The sequence below is a fragment of the Moschus berezovskii genome, chromosome X (genome assembly GCF_049115385.1).
Source record: "Moschus berezovskii isolate FMDL1 chromosome X, NW_MosBer_1.0, whole genome shotgun sequence".
NCBI lineage: Eukaryota > Metazoa > Chordata > Mammalia > Artiodactyla > Moschidae > Moschus > Moschus berezovskii.
In genome coordinates, this window is record NC_142488.1 from 13,924,455 (window position 1) to 13,942,580 (window position 18,126).

The following is an 18,126-nucleotide window of genomic DNA, read 5'->3' on the forward strand; positions in this document are numbered from 1 at the left end:
AAGGTCCGTCTAGTCAAGGCTATGGTTTTTCCAGTGGTCATGTATGGATGTAAGAGTTGGACTGTGAAGAAAGCTGATCGCTGAAGAATTGATGCTTTTGAACTGTGGTGCTGGAGAAGACTCTTGAGAGTTCCTTGGACTGCAAGGAGATCCAACCAGTCCATTCTAAAGGAGATCAGTCCTGGGTGTTCATTGGAAGGACTGAAGCTGAGGCTGAAACTGCAATACTTTGGCCACCTCGTGCGAAGAGCTGACTCATTGAAAAAGACCCTTATGCTGGGAGGGATTGAGGGCAGGAGGAGAAGGGGACGACAGAGGATGAGATGGCTGGATGGCGTCACTGACTCGATGGACATGGGTTTGAGTGAACTCCGGGAGTTGGTGATGGACAGGGAGGCCTGGCGTGCTGCAATTCATGGGGTCGCAAAGAGTCGGACACGACTGAGCAACTGAACTGAACTGAACTGAACACTGCTTATACTTTGGGGGTAAGTGACTGATGCTGTGGGGAAATGGATAATCCAAGGTGAAGTTAAACGTGATAAAAAAGTTTCCTTGCTCAACTCAGGACGATTATGTTGACCTCCAGTTATGCCTACAGGCACTTTGTCCTGAAAAGCTGCTGTCATCTCTAGTAGAAGAAAAATTACATGGTGAGGAGGAGACAGTAGGTGCCTGATATATGCCCAGGAGGGATTGCTGGATCATATGGGAACTGTATGGCTTTTTTTGTAAGGAACCTCCATACTATTCTCCATAATGGCTGCACCAATTTACATTCCCACCAACAGTGTAGGAGGGTTTCCTTTTGGGAGGACAGGTTTCTGAGGGGAGTCTCAGATTCCTGATGAAGTGGTAAAAGGAATATGATGATTACAGAGGCAAACACAACTGAATCATGAGAGCATAGCCAAGGGCATCATTTCCTCAAACTCTGGCTTTTCTAGTCTATAATAAGTAGAAAAATTACATTGGAGTACAAAGTTAACTTGTAAAGAGGTTATTTGATACATACAGATTAATAACTTTTAGTTGCTTTACAAATAAAAAATAAACATGCTTTTAAAAAATATCCTAGCTTTTCTACACATAAACTATTATAATTAAATTCTGTTTAGCTTTTTGGCAGCCTCCATTTTACAATTTAGTTCCTATATTTTCTACCTGGTTGTTCTTTCAGAACATGTCATGGGCAGCTTCATTACATCTATGGACATATACTGCTTGCAGATTTCCACAATTAAACCTGAAATTATCACATTTCCATTTCCAGAAAGTCTGAAACATTTTTCACTGAAATTTCATAGAAATAGAGCTATAAAGTTCTATCTCAATTTGCAATGGATTACTAAAAAAAGAAGTAGCATATTATATGGACAGTCATATAAACCAAGACAGTAATAACCCAGCTTCGTGAAAACCCACTTGCATCATCTGATCATTAAGGACAAGCACATCTGAGGCACGGGGGAAAATTAGCACTTCACTGCTGCTAGCGTGAAATGCTGCTTTCTAAAATCATCTTTCTTTCAACTGAGACAGAAACTTCTATCTCGCTTACAGATTTTAGAGCAAAAAGGATCAGAAACATTCTTTCTGGCCCATATCTTTTTGTGTCTTTTCCCTTCTCCTGACATTCTCTTATTATTTCAGAATTCTTATTTTCTTCCAAAAAGAAAAGAGAATAAGTTGAATTCTTATCCCTTTAAAATGCATAATTTGACCCCTTAAAAATCACTTAACTAAAGAGAATTTTCACTTAAATTTCTCAGTTCCTAAAAAGTGTCCCATTCTTTAAGTTACTTTAGTTAGGATTTTACATTTTAGCTTTGCTAAGAGTTGGAATTTCAAATGGCTTAAAGGCATTTTCAACTATTTGAAGAGAGTGGCCTGTGAGGTATACTTAGCCTTCATGTCAATGTATGGCAAAACCAATACAATATTGTAAAGTAATTAGCCTCCAATTAAAATTTTAAAAAACAAAAAAAAGATGCTTTTCAGAGAAATGCCCCCAAATTTTCACACACCTGTAGACTTACAGTTTCAGAGAGGTTTTCTAATAAAATTTCATTTTATTATATAATAAAATTTCATTTTAGTGGTATCACCTAGACACTCTGCCATTTAAATTTCCACAGGGGCTTGGTGTTTACAGAATCTTCTGAATCCTGAAAACCTTGTTTATCTGTTTGAAGTTGATTTTTATATGCTAGGTTTTACTAGGGTGCTTCCCTGGTGGCTCAGCAGTAAAGAATCCACCTGCCAATGCAGGAGACGCAGCTACGATCCCTGGGTCGGGAAGATCCCCTGGAGAAGGAAATGGCAACCCACTCCAGTATTCTTCCCTGGGAAATCCCACGGACAAAGAAGCCTGGTGGGCTACAGTCCTCAGGGTTGCCAAGAGTCGGACATAACTTAGCAACTAAACAATAACAACAAGATTTCAGTAAGCAGAAAATAATAAAAGGACTATTTAAGTTCTTTTGAAGATTTAAAACAAAATATTGTTCCATCACTTGTGTGTTAAATGGAAACGCTAAGGCAGGATTTCTCCACCCCAGCAGTACTCACATTTGGACTGGATCATTCCTTGCTGTGGAGCTGTCCTGTGCAGAGTAGGAAGTTTAGCAGCACCCCTGGCCTCAACCCCCTAGATTCAAATAGCACCCATCTCTTGCTCTCCCCACCCGCCACTACTACTTTTGACAACCAAACAGTATCTCCAATTACAGCCAAATGTCCCTTTGCCCATTTTGGGAGGCAAAATGAGCCCAGGTGAGAAGTGCTGATCTAAGGCAGGCTACTTTATGCATCTTCAAAACCAAAGACTCTACAGTGAGCCCCAATCTTCATTTTACAGAGGAGGCATATAATGTAAAATGAAAAAGGAGGACCAAAGCACTATGACAGGGAAAAATATTCTAAAATATAATCAAACTGAGAATATAATTATAAATCTGTCAGTTGCCTGGCAGCAAGGTCTGATTTCAGCTGAACTTCAGCTAATTTTAAAGTCATTTCTCTGTAAAGAGCACCATTCACTTTTAAGTTCGTCCCCAACATCTGCTCCTTTTCTCTCTGAAGTTCTTTTCTGTAGAGATGGATGCTTTCCTCTATGTCTGATAAAGTAGCCACATCATCACTATTCTTTTCTTTGCTTACTTCACAATTCTGCACCAAGCTCGTTTTAACCTTAACTAAGGCAGAAGAAGGAGAACCAAGGGTGACCAATTCCTTCTCCAAAGCTACTGCCAAATGACCAATTAGAAAATCCTCACTTTCTAACTCTAGATATTTGAAGAAACTGTTCATAGGGAGAACTGTGCTGAGATCATGAAGGCACTGGAACAAAACTGTTTGATTCCTGGAATAAAAAAAAAAACCAAATACAATATTATAAAACTTGGTGCAAAATGGTCATGTACAACATATTGTAATAATCAGTTACCATTCATTTCTACATCCTCTAGTAATGAATAGAACCTAAAATGCATGCAGGTGGTCACTGATACAATTCAGACAGTAGTAATCAGATATAGTCAGCCCCGTGGTTGGTTGAATCTGTGGATATGGAACTCATGGATATGGAGGGCAAACTGTACTAAGCCAGCTTATAAAAGGAACTTCAGCATCCATAGATTTTAGTGTCCATCACGGTCCTGGAACCAATCCTCTGTGGATACAGAGGAACAACTGTATATATATATATCCTAACCAACTCAGTTAGTACTGACTAATAACCTGATTAGGTTGCTTCCTGATTAAAGCTTTTCTCTGAGTCATTAAATCAAAATTATATTTGTAAAATTTCATTGTGGGGGAGCAAAAGGGAAATCCTAAAAGTATTAGGCCCTACCTAATCAACCCCACCAAAAAAAACAAAAACAAACATAATTAAAACGGCTTCAGTTTCTCAGTGAGACCACCTGTTTATTCACCTTGTACTAGGTGATGACCTGGACATGTCCTAAAATGGCACACAACAATACTGGAGGGATCCCTGTTGGAATACACACACACACACGCACACGCACACGCAAGCACGCACACACACACACACACACTTCCCTGGACCAATTCCAATTTGATGTGAAATACCTGGAATAGACTACTAAAATTCCTTCAAATGGTGTTCTTTGTTTCCAATTGAAGAGTGTTCCATAGAAATTTCCTGACCTTTTGCAAAAGCAAATTTCTGGAAATTCTTTGATGACTTCACACTTCATGTGTTCTAGGAGCCATACCCTCACTGAAGTCAGAGCAAACATGGGTGATGTGATTTGAAAACAAGCTCTGTGCCATGCTGCAAGAAGTGTAAAGAGATCTTCCATGTGTTCTATGGAAAAAACATCACAAGTGCTGTCATTAAACTTTGTCCAGGATCACATAAAAGGAGTTCTTAAAATTTTCTGATTCAATTAGGTATATGATCAAAAAGGACCCACAAATATTACCTATAGGTTTCTTCTCTGGAAATGTCAGCACATATTTCCCACTTGAAAGATCTTCTACACTTAAAAAAATTCTGTGACATTGAACATAATGAGCTTCAGAAGAGTTACCATTTTCTCTCATTTGTAGCAGCACAATGCAACAAAAATTACTGAATGTTAAAAGCGGTGGAAGAGCTGTTACAGCGGTAATCATCTGTACATACTCTTTCTTCAAGGGTTGTTCACAAACAACGCTTTCCTCTTTCTCTGCTTTACTATCAACACTCAACTTGATTCTTTTTACCTCTGATCCTACTTCACATGGCACTGAGTTTAGTACTGGAGAAGAATTCCGAGTCAACTTAAATATCTTATTTTGACACTTAATAAGTGGAAAGGTGGAGTTAGGGCCTTGATCCACTGACAGAAATAAAGTCACATGATTCAGGGACCTGTAAAAAATACAGAACTCAGTTAAGTCTAAAAGGTCATCAACCAGAGGATTAAATGCCTTAAAACAGTTTAAAAAATTGTTTATTCTCTCCTTTCCTAGGAAACATCATTTGAAATGTAAAATAGATTTGAAAATTAAGTATAAAAGCAGACATAGTTCCAAAGATCCTATAATAGTGCTTCTCTTGAAACCAGAAAGAAAAACATTGTAAATATGCTGGACTTTACAAAGGGAGTTTTTTTTTAAGAGAAAGGAAAGGTAAAATAACGCCAGTATTTTCTTTCTAGGGTAGATTTTTCACCTTTCCTCTTAAAGAAGAAAAAAAAAAACCCTACTCACTTAAAAAACTATTTATTTCTGGCTGTGCTGGGTCTTCGTTGCTGTGCACAGACTTTGCTCTAGTTAAGGTGAGCAGGGACTACTCTCTAGTTGCAGTGGTGCACGAGCTTCTCATGGCAGTGGCTTCTCCTGCTGCAGAACACAGGCTCAATGGCGCAGGCTCAAAATAGCTGTGGCACACAAGTTTAGTTGCTTCCCGGCTTGTGGGATCTTCCCAGATCAGGGATCAAACCCGTGTCTTCATTGGCAGGTGGATTCTTTACCACTGAGCCACAAGGAAAACCCTCTATTTGTATTTAATATGACGACTAGAACATTTAGATTACTACGTGGCATGCATTATACTTCTGTTGGACAGTGCTATTCCATAGATCAAGATGACATTATCATGTTAGAATTTACTTACACCTTCAAAGAAGATGTGACTTTCACTCCAATAACCAAGCTATCTTCTATTACCCGATACCATATCTTCTCTACTAGCTGTTCTAAATCTTGAAAATTGTCTGATAACTTTTCATCGAAGGTACAGACAGGATTTTCTTCTTCACCACAAAGAGTAACAAGACATTCCTTATGGGAAAATATGTTTAAATAACTGATTACAAAAATATACCAGATGTAGCAAAACAAAAAATACAATGTAAACCAGTTTTTGGCTGGGCCTTACAGCTTACATATTTTAAAGTAAATTATTATCAATGATATAGATAATACATAATTCACTAAAATAAAATTTATAAAACATACAATTAATTATCTACTTGGAATTACCCTGAATAGTCATTAGAACGACTGAAGCTGAAGCTGAAGTTCCAATCCTTCGCCCCTGATGTGAAGAGCTGACTCACTAGAAAAGACCCTGATGCTAGGAAAGATTGAAGACAGGAAGAGAAGGGGGTGAGAGAGGATGAGATGGTTGGATGGCATCACCGACTCAATGGACATGAGTTTGAGCAAACCCCAGGAGATAGTGAAGGGCAGGGAAGCCTGGTGTGCTGCAGTTCATGGGGCTGCAAAGAGTCGGACATGACTGACTGACTGAACAACAACCCTTGGATCAAGAAGCATGGCCTAACTGTAAATAAGGCTCTGGATACCCAACACAGAGCCAGCAGGGATATAACCTTGAGTCCATTTTGAAAAATAACCTGACAAAATGTGCCCAAGGCATGCTGAAGACAATGCAATCTTTATTTCATCAGTGACTAACACTAAACTTAGAACTGGAAATTTTTGTATGAATAACACTGATTAAACTACATGTGTGAAAATGTTCCTCATTTTTTTTATTTAAATGTAGTTACTGCTAAAATTTTCCTTTTCCTTTTTTTTTATTCAAGTACAGTTGATGGTAAAGTTTTCTTCTTAAAAGTCCAGGCCACATTCACTCATTTCCACACACATATGGATGTATAATACAAATGTAAATAGGAGGAGGAGTAATGATAATAATAAAAAAAATACACAACACTTACTGAACGCTTACCATATGTCAGGCACTGTTCTAAATGTCATTCACGTATAAATATGTTTAACCATCACAATAACTCTAGTACCCTACGTTGGTAGTATTATTATCTACATTTCCCAGATAAGGAAAAGTTGAGGCAGAAGGAGGTTAAGTACCTTGTCCCAGGTCACACAGTTGACAAGAGGCAGAGCTGGGATCTAAACCGGAGCCAACTGCTTCCAGAGCCCACGGTGCATATTAATTATTACTCTACAATGCCCCTCTGCATGGTAATTACTGAAAAAAGATATGGGCAACTACAGTCTAGTGAACTAAACGTGTTCCTAGGAATTTGATACTTCTGCCACTAGCTGTGAGATTTGAGGCAGGGTATTCACGCTGATGCTGGGAAAGGTTGGGGGTGGGAGGAGAAGGGGACAACAGAGAATGAGATGGCTGGACGGCATCACCAACTCTGTGGACATGGGTTTGAGTGAACTCCGGGGGTTGGTGATGGACAGGGAGGCCTGGCATGCTGTGATTCATGGGGTCGCGGAGAGTCGGACACGACTGAGAGACTGAACTGAACTGAACTGATTCACCTGAAACAGAAATTTTTATTACCTGCCAGAATTGCTTTTAAAGATAACAATGTAAAGGGCTCAAAACAGTGCCTTGCAGACAGTGATTTCAATGCATTACTTTCTAACCTTTCTTCCCCTTTTCTAATACCAGCAAAATCACTGGGCTCAAGTAGGAAAGGGAAATGGGGAGACCGAACAATGGCTTTCAACAGGACTTGCATGAGGGTCCCCAGGAGATGAGAATAGTAATACAGAAATGCAACATGATGTGCTTCTGTTTCCTACATTAATGCAATAATTTGGGGCCAAAATATTCATGCTGCTAAGACTGAAATACAGACAAAAGGCAAAGACCATTATAAGAATGGTAAATCTTAGAGGAAGTCAGAGTAAGATGTTAAAGTGACCTGAGGAAAGAAAATATGCAACTTCAAGTGTGTCCATGTCTAGCTTGTCTTGATTTATCTGTAATTCAACTATACTGTCTTTCTCTATATGAAACAAATATGTATAAACACTATTTTTTATGAAGTCAAAGAGTTTTTGCTAATATTCTACATTACCACACTGGCATAAGTAACTGCAAGGTACCTGAAGAGGTTCTTATGATGGTCAACCACAAAGAAAATGAGAATAAAATTATAAAAAGCAAATAGGAGGACTGAAAAGGCATAGCAATTTAGCGACATTAACTAGAGGAATAAATATTCTTAGAAATGAAACACGCAATAGACTGAAAGAACAATCATTATATTAAAGATGAAATTATGTCACCATTAACACAAAATAAAATAATAATATATTCTGTTGAAGAAGTTAGAAAACATATACAGTTGTCCCTTGAACAAAAAGGGTTTGAACTGTGCAGGTCCACTTACTTACATGTGAGCACTTCCCTGGTGGCTCAGATAGTAAAGAATCTGCCTGCAAAGCGGAAGACCCAGATTCAATCTCTGGATCGGGAAGATCCCCTGGAGAAGGGAATGGCAACCCACTCCAGTATTCTTGTCTGGAGAATCCCATGGACAGAAGAACCTGGTGGGCTAAAGTCCATAGGGTCGCAAAGAATCGGACATGACTGAGTGACTACACTTTTCACTTTCACTTATATGTGAATTTTTTTGAATAGTAAATACTACAGCACTACTACTCCCTGGTTGGCTGAATCTGCAGATGGGGAATCAAGAATACAGAGGGTCCACAGTAATGCTACTTGTGAATTTTCAACCACACATAGGGCTGGAGCCCCTGACCCATGTTGTTCAAGGGTTAACTGTAATTCACTTAAGAGTAATTTCTATTCAATCTATACATAAAACAGTTTAATAGTTACATCTTTAAAAAAAAAAAAAACCTTGTTCCTCAAGGTGCCTGACAACTGAGATTTTAATATCTTACAGAATAATTTGCAAATTGATTAAAATATTGTTTTTTAACCAGTTTTCAATGTCATAAAAGCCCACCATTGCATAATCCCTGCCATTGTGCTTCTTGATTCATTGAACAGCACTTTCTAATACATTCCAATATTCCAATTTAAATAACTCTTAAATAGCTTTTAGATTTTCAATTCGTAAAATGATAAAATGGTCACATTTTTAACTTTACCTCCTCTGCACTTAATGTACTATCATCTTTTCTTTGAAACAGGTTCATTAAAGCCTTGTAAGATTTTGATACAATTTTTTCCTTAAGCAAGAGATGCTGCTGTAATTCCCAAATAGAAATGAAACCAACCTATAAGGCATAAAGAAAAACCATTGTCAGAGAGATAATTTCAAATGAAACCAAATATACTAACAATTCAGTAGGTATCTTCTCCAAATTTGCTTATTAATTCACTTTCCTATAGACAGCAATGAATACTCAGAGCAAAACTATTTTATTAAGAAAAATAAAATCTCTAATTACAAAGGAAAATAATACAGCAAATAAATGCAATAGCTTACATATCAAATTGAGACAATGTCAGTGTACTCACATGTTTCACAACTGAGTTAAGTATCGATATGAATATGAATAAATTTAATCAATATGCATAAAAAATAAGAACTACCCCAACAAGAAAACTTTTTCTTATTGAAATAATTTCTGAAAAACCAAGATGTCGCATTATGAATAGAAATGCTTACTTTTGATTTAATATTGCTTGAAATCTTCTGTTTATATGACCTTTACAGCAAAATTTTAAAGGTAACACATAACAGATCCCAAACTGTCACATGTTTATTTTTGTGCAAATAAACTCGATGCTGGGGTTAACTCTTAACTACAAGGGGGATAAAATGGCTCTCAATGGGCAAAGAGCAAACTGTTCCTGTTATACCAGATAAATAGATATCAGCACTAAGGATAAAACATTCATGAAATATATTTTACTTCTGAAAATTTAAAGAGTTGTGCCATTGAACTTTTAGAAGCTGTTTCATTGCAGATGGTGATCTGAGACTGTTGAAGTATTAATTTGGCTTTTAATACGTTTTTCTAGATTGAAAAAAACAAGATACCTCCTGTATTTGCCTTTCTTTTAAATTACATTTTAAAACAGATTTTTTTTTCCTTTTATCAATGAATAGAAGTTGGAGAATGAAGATTGAACCCTATCTTACCTCATTGCACAAAAATATGTCAAGTGTCTAGCTATTATTTTAAAACTTCCTATGTTGGCCTAGTTCTGAGGGTTCCACATCACTCACACTCCATCACTCACTGGATGAGTAATTCATGACTGAGGGGACGTGAGATGTACCTGGCCAAGGTGGAGAACCAAGTCTGAAAATGCTGGAGGGATAGGGGGCGGAGGAAGAGGGACACACAGTCAGGTTGACAATGAGGACCCCCGCATAAGTTTTCCGTGTTCTCGCTTCCTGACTCTTGTCAACATGATCCCAATACTCCAAGAATAAATGGTGAGCCATTAGACTACTGAAATGTTCTATGTTGTTACAAGTTTTGTTATAAAACTATGAAATAAGCCCATGAGAATGTATTGAAACAACATACAAAGACATCTCACTTTCCCTTCCTAGACCCTCAATCCCACTGGTAAAGGAAAAAGATTGTTTACCTTTCCAGAAATTTCCCATGTGTATGTTAAGGTATGTTTTCATTCTTCTCCCCTAAAACAAATAAAACCCACCCCAAACCAAATACAGGAGCACACTGTACTGTGTGACACTGAATCTTGCTTTCCTGTTCTTATTGTGACCACTCTCATACATGCAGAAAAGTGCACAAGATGGAAAAAAAAAAAATTCACAGACTAAGGATGAAGTAGAAACCACTGGAACCACACTCAGGTCAAAAAAGCAGCACTTTCGGAGCAACCCATGGGCCTTCCCCAATCGAGAACCTCTCTCCACTGGAGGCAATATTACTCTCCCCTTTCAAGATAACTTCTTCATCATTTTACCATCATCACATCAACTCCTAAAGAATATGTTTAATTTCTGTGTCTTTCGCTTCTGAACTTTTGTAGGTGGGGTCATTCTGTATACACTCACTTTTCAACATCCATTTCTCACCAGTAGCTATAGCTTGTGCCTGTCACTGCTCTGCAGCGTCCCATCAGCTCACTACCCCAGCTTCCCTCTCCCCCTCCCGCTGGTGGACATCTGGCCCCAGTTGTGGCCCAGTTGTGGAGCATTACCACCAACACTGTGAACCCTCTTGGACACATGTACAAGTATCTCCAAGGTCCTGGCCTTGCCTTATCCCCTTCAGTGAGTGGCTGAAAAATAAACTACAGAAGGGAAAGAACAGTGAGCCAAGCTCCACAAACCACCTCACATTTCTGGCTCTCCATCAGCTTCCCTGTATGCAAAATGGTGGAGAGGGTAGGTAGATCTGTTCATCTCTAAAAGGCCTTCCAGAGCTTAGAAACATTTTTAGCCACAATGAGAGCTAGTGGTAACATGTGGATACTTATTTACAGAAATGGCATTTGGTTATTTTCTGTGAATAATTAGGATGCCTTGTTTCTTCATGTGCTCACTTGCCCACTCATGTGGGTGGCTCATTTTCTTTAAAAAATGATTTGTGAGATTCAGAAGAGGCCTAAAATAAATGTGGGTTCCTGCACAGGACTTTATGTTGGTTCTGCTGGGTGACTAGGGTATTACTGCTTTAGTTTAAATATAGTTTGCTCCCAGGGTATTCGTGTTCTGCTTGTCTCTCTGGGTTTCAGCCTTTAGAGTTTGGTCTGCTAATCTATTCTTGCTGCTGCTGCTAAGTCACTTCAGTCGTGTCCAGCTCTGTGTGACCCCATAGACGGAAGCCCACCAGGCTCCCCCCGTCCCTGGGATTCTCCAGGCAACAACACTGGAGTGGCTATTCTTACATTAATATTTTCAGCTTTTTGAAGCTTAAAACAATATATATTTCAACTACCATTTTAAGTTGTTTTTATTATCAGAGTAGATTCAAAAAAATTAAGTGATATATTATCAGAAGTGGAATTTCTAAAAGCCATGCTTTCATAAATTAAATTATTTGGCATCACTTAAAGACTGTATAAAAAGGTACCTTATCCTTTTTGAGGGCTATATAGTATTCCACGATTCAGTTAAATCATAATTTATTTACCATACTCCTAATGATGGATATTTAGATTTTGACTGAATTGTGTTTATAAATACTACTTAAATATTCCTGTAAAATCAGTTTTGCTTACATGTATAAGTACAACCTCAGAACAGATTTCTAGAAGTGAAACTGGAAGAGTAAAAAGACATGCAATTCACATTTTAATAGCTAAAACAAACTTCCTTTCAAGAGACTAGGCCACTTTATATACTCAACAATACTGTTTTAGAATGCTTTTTATATTAAAAAAATTAATCCTCTGTCAAATTTTACAATTTCCTTTGATAAAGTTTGTCTTTTTATTTTACTTTGTTTGGAGCACAAAAGTTTTTAATGTAATCCACTTTTTCCTTTAAAATTCTTTGTCCATTATGATGCTTTATTTATCTAACATTCACATTTACATCGAATATGTGTTCACTAAGTATTTAGTGAATTCACTTTAATATTGAAATACTTGCAAAAAAAATTTTTTAAGGGCCTGCAAAGTACTTACTATCTGGCCCTTCACCAAAAAACTTTGCCAGGGATACAGAAAAACATAAAGGACAACACAAGGAAACAGTCAGACAAATCCAAAAGGAGGGACAACTGGCTTGGCCTCAGCAGTACCATTTTTTTCAAAAGGTGGGGAGGGCTTATTCCAAAGAAAAAGACCAATGAGACATATAATAATCAAGTGCAAACAGTGACTGGATCCTGAAAAAAGCAGCCATATGAAACATTTTTGTGGCAATTGAAGCCCTCTGAATATGGACTGAATAGTAAATAAAACTAAGAGATTATATTAACTTTCTAAGTGAATAACGGTATTGGGTTTACACAGGAGAATGTTCTTATTTTAGGAGATTCCTGCTAAAACACATAAAAGTGAAACACTGAATATTTGCAACTTTCAAATACATGTACATACACACAAGCAGAAACAGATGAGCCAAATATGATTTTTATAAAGTAACAATAGGGGAATCTAATGGGGACTAGAGATGATCACTGTATTATTCTATGAATTTTCTGTATATTTGAAAATTTTTATGAATGAAAAAAGGCAGGTTGTGTGAGAACAGGCATCTTATAATCACATTTCCATGTAAACTTGTATATATTAATTAAAAACATCAATAAGAATATGCAAGTCAGAGTATTAAAACTGGTAATATCACAGTAGCAGAATTAAAGATAATCATTAGTCCTTTTTTAATATTTTTTGGCATTAAAGTCTGAGTATTTTACAGGGAATATGCAGTACCTTTGTACACTTGGGAAAAAAATCAAAACCTTTTTTAGAGAGCTTTGTATGGAAAACTTGAAGGCAAACTATTCATGTTTGGAACATGTCATCATTCATCATATTTGCTGCTCTTTTAAAAGAGTAATGGAATACTGACCCTAAAACTACAAAATAAGTGTTTTCCAAAAGTCAGATGTTTACGTTTTATAAGTCTTATCAAATTTACACAATCTTACTACAAAAAACTATTTTAGATGATACATTTATAAGTAATGTCTAAATAGCTTTTACAGAGGGACCGAAAAGGGAAATAGATCCTTTGAAATACAGATTTCCCCCACTAACCAAAAGCAGAGCATGCCTATGAAACCTTTTGTAAGCCATGAGGAAATGGTGTAAAGCAAAGAAGCAATTACCTTAGGACACATCTTGGTAAGGGATGCACCAAATAAATCGAGATAGAGCCCAGGTGCCCACAGACCCAGGTGAAAGCCACAGCGGCTGGCTGCTGAGAGGCTGAGATAAGGTCCGGAAAAAGAGCTTGGCGGGACTACACCTGATGCTTGGGATGTGTGCTGCAATGGCTTGTTGCAAAACAAACGCTGAACACTATTTTTCGCTTTCACCCTTTTTCATAAAAGTAAAACTCCTCTTCAGATTTCTTTTGGTTAGCAAAAACAGTTTTTGCTAATGGAGGTCTTTCATAAAAGCAAGGTGGCATAAAGCAAAATGGCGTTAAGCAAAGTAGCATAAAGCAAACTTTTGAAAAGCGGGAGATAACCTGTACCATTTCTTTTTTCCCTAATCACTGCATTGCTTATACTTTAAGGACCTTTCGTTCAATGTTCTTTCCTTCATTTAGAACAGCTGCTGCTGCTAAGTCGCTTCAGTCATGTCCGACTCTGTGCGACCCCACAGACGGAAGCCCACCAGGCTCCCCCGTCCCTGGGATTCTCCAGGCAAGAACACTGGAGTGGGTTGCCATTTAGAACAGCACTAATCCAAAAAAAAGCAAAAGGAAACAGACACTAACTTTCAATCTTCTTTCCAGAGGTAGGACCACCAAATAACAATTCCCCTGTTTGTCGTCAAATAGGTCATCTTCATTGCAATCCAACGTTTCACTCTAGTAAACAAAACAGCATATTAAAACTGAAATTTTGAAATAAACTGAAAATTCCTAAGATTAACAAAATACAATTAAATTTTATCCAAAAAGCAGTGTGCCACCATATACACCATTTTCTCCTAACTAGGACAAAAATGAATACCACTATTACCACCCACAGAACATTTGTATACTGCCTCAAAAAGTATCAGCTTACTAGGTTTTTATAAAATGTCCTAACTAGAGAAAATAAGAATTATTGTCATTTTACTAATAAAAATACTGAGGCCCAGAGGTATTTAAGATAGGCCTGAAACTTTCGGGGTATTATTTCTCCTATGTTCAAGATCTTAACACATTGTGAACTGTTACTTCTTTTAATAAAGCACTTTCACTTGATTTTATTCCTTAATAAATCTAATATCACCATGCTTTATTGGCATAAAATGTGCTATTCAGAAGCAATGATGAAGTTAATTCACAGTATTGTCACGAGCAAACACAAAATACACTACATTTCAAATATACACCAAAAACAGTAATGGTATATTGTATGTATACCATTTGGTATACAGTGGTTTAACATTTGTTGAAAGGAGAGTCAATATACTATTTAAAAGATTCAATGTATGTATTTTTAAGTTCTCAAAGTTTTAAGTATGAAATCAAAATATTTAAAAGATGGGTCAAAAGTACGAAATAAATATTTAAAGGTAAGTCAAAAGCTTTGAAGTACTCATATTTTCTAAAATGTTGTTAAAGTAATGTATAAAAAGTAAACAGAACCTACTGAACAGTTTAAGGTGTCATGACCTATTATTTCAAAGGAACTCCGGCAATCTGAATCCAAGGAATCCTTAAAAAGTAGCAGTACTTGTTCTGTTCCAGTTCCAAAGAAGTCATCTATCAGTACTGAACTAATTTTCTCCCACTTGGCAGCGACCTGAAAGACAGTGGTAAAGAAGGAACAAAGAAAGGAACACATGAATACATATAAAGTGAGCTAAATCCTTTTGCTGCACGTAGTTCTACTTTGTCATCTTTGATCTTACAAGTCAGTCATGAAAATGGTAGTGCAAATACTAAGAACCAAAATAAAGATATTGGGAGATCAGAAGACATAAGGAGTCATAAATTTGTAGATAGCAAGATACTTATATTTAATATTTTATTAACATTTGTCCAGGGGCTGTCATGTTCCTGATTCCTATATAAAAATTTTATTATAATTTATAAATGTTAACACTTCTCATGACTAACTCTAGTGGATTATTTCTCTAACTGGTTAATTTAAGGATAACCCTTACTCCATGAGCCTTAGTGGATATGTATTTATGATCAAACCAATTACACAAGGAATTCAGTTGCGCTAGGTAACTAGAAGGTACTAGCAACCACTTTTAAGAGCTCTCAAAGCAGAGTAAGAGTCCATATGAAATTATAATTAGTGGGATGATTTGGGAGAATGGCATTGAAACATGTATATTATCATATGTGAAACGAATCGCCAGTTCAGGGTCGATGCATGTTACAGGATGCTCGGGGCTGGTGTGCGGGGATGACCCAGAGGGAGGATAAAGGGAGGAGGGAGGTGGGAGGGAGGTTCAGGAGGGGGAACTCATGTACACCCGCGGAGGATTCATGTCAATGTATGGCAAAACCAACCAATATAATATTGTAAAATAATTATCCTCCAATAAAAAATTTAAAAAAAATAAAGAAAGAAAAAAAAATAAATTATAATTAATTAATATATCCTGAATTCTGGTAGGAGAGAACACAGTGATTATGCGGGGCACCAAAGGGAAGAGATCCTAATAGTGGGGCTCCTAGAATCATCATAGCCTATTGGAGTGATTTGTTAAATTTATACCAGAACGTGAAATCCCAAGTTTAAAATAGAAGACAACTTCTTAAAGATCCATAGAGCTGAAGGCTTCCAGATTGATCCCCTGGAAAACTAACACAGAGGGATCAGAAATTCCTTCTCCCTCAGGCAGAAAAGCTGAAACCCCCATGCAGAACCCCAGAAGCATGGATACATCATCTTCCAGATAGAGGGGAGCTTGCATTCAAGCAAGAATACATAAGACTCTTCAAGCTACATAATCAAATATCGATCTTTCCCCTATAAAGCTAATTCCAAAGCAGTGATGTTTCACTCAAAAAAGTGAGTTTTCACTCATGCAGGGAGAAAGCTTGTTTGTAAACCCATAGCCTCGCTTCCTCCCACCACCCCACCATGAGTAGCATGCATTATAATGAACCATGACAAGAGACACTGGTAATAAGAATGTGCTCAGCACGCAAATACCAAAGAGCTATGCATGCATGCGTGGACACACACCTGCAATCTCTAGCTCTAGAAGAGGGCTGGCCAAAAGAAATATAGGTGAACCACAAACACAAGGCACAATATGACTTTCAATTTTCCAGTAGCCAATAAAAAAAATTCTCTAGTAGCAGTAAAAAGGTGATTTTACTTTTAAAAGGCATTTTAGTCTATCTAAAATATTATCATTTCAATTCAACAGAATCAAGAAACATTATTAATATTTTACTCCCACTTACTACTAAGCCTTTGAAATCTGCTGTGCATTTGACACGGACAGCACATCCTAAATCTGACCAGCCACACTGCAAATGCTGAATCACCACCTGGAGCCATTGACTGCTGACCATATCAGACATCACACCTCTAAACACACTGGCCTCTTTCTACCTGACAACACACCACTATCTGTTCCACACATACCTGACAATGATCTCGATTTTGAAATGCCTGCTACAAAGATACTTGTCACAACTTGCAGAGATAATTTCTACTCAAAAGAAAAAGCCTAGGAGAAAGGCTAATCATGTTTTACTCCACACTCAGCTCTCTCTTTCAAGCCCTGTCACTGGATTAAGGACTAGGGCCTTCATGAAGCATTGATCTCAGAACACAGTAACCTTGATTTTCATTATTTATTCTAATTTACGCTTATTTGTAGTTCACCTATCTTTGTAAGTTGCCTTAATTCCTGTTTGTAACGAAGTAGTAAAAGGGTGGATGGATGAAATCCATAGCCAACCCAAAGGAAGACTGCATCTGATGTTTTCTCCCATTTGGGGGCAAAACCATCAAAGGCACCATTTTATTACTCAATAATGTATTCATTTTACTATTTAAACCTCTTGATACCACAAACAGGAAATTCCTTTCACTAGGCAATGAGAAAAATATTCTTCCCCTTAACAGTATGTTCCATTCAATCACAAAACCTCCTGTATTTACTTTACTTGTCTTAATTGCTGCTGCTGCTGCTGCTAAGTCGCTTCAGTCATGTCCGACTCTGCGCAACCCCATAGACGGCAGCCCACCAGGCTCTGCCATCCCTGGGATTCTCCAGGCAAGAACACTGGAGTGGGTTGCCATTTCCTTCTCCAACGCATGAAAGTGAAAAGTGAAAGTGAAGTCGCTCAGTCGTGTCTGACTCTTAGCGACCCCATGGACTGCAGCCCACCAGGCTCCTCTGTCCATGGGATTTTCCAGGCAAGAGTACTGGAGTGGGGTGCCATTGCCTTCTCCCTCTTAACTGCTAAACAAAGTGTAATTGCTCAAATGCAATTACTTCCCTTAACTCAGGTTTTCTGACATGAATATTCCCCCTTTTATCTGTAGATTCTTAACCTTTATTCTTGTTGCTAAAGTAATCAAGTATTTTACCATAAGCTATATCAAGTTTTCTTTTTAAGTAGGTGTGTATAAATAAACACCATGACAGGGACAGGAGCTGTGAAACTCCCAGAGTGGCAAGGTATCGGAGACAATCAAGAAGCACTTAATTTATAGGTATCAGGATGAAGTTCCCAAGCATTCAGTACTGGGCACTTGAGAATAGCTTAGAAGTATGGAATCCCTGAAGAGGTAGCACAGCAACTGTCAGTAGAGACGGAG

General features: G+C 37.6%; 1 protein-coding gene across 1 annotated transcript in view; it reads right to left on the minus strand.

Moving 5' to 3' along the window:
- The window catches only part of FANCB (FA complementation group B), a 31,363-nt gene continuing 13,237 nt past the window's right edge, over window positions 1-18,126 (minus strand). Inside the window, exons 3-9 of the mRNA XM_055393708.2 lie at window positions 14,977-15,129; window positions 14,112-14,204; window positions 8,872-9,000; window positions 5,633-5,799; window positions 4,455-4,885; window positions 4,099-4,336; window positions 1-3,364 (exon numbers count right to left, since the gene is read on the minus strand). Coding sequence (XP_055249683.2) covers window positions 2,950-3,364; window positions 4,099-4,336; window positions 4,455-4,885; window positions 5,633-5,799; window positions 8,872-9,000; window positions 14,112-14,204; window positions 14,977-15,129 — 1,626 coding nt within the window. The 3' untranslated portion in view covers window positions 1-2,949. The remainder of the gene's footprint in view (window positions 3,365-4,098; window positions 4,337-4,454; window positions 4,886-5,632; window positions 5,800-8,871; window positions 9,001-14,111; window positions 14,205-14,976; window positions 15,130-18,126) is intronic.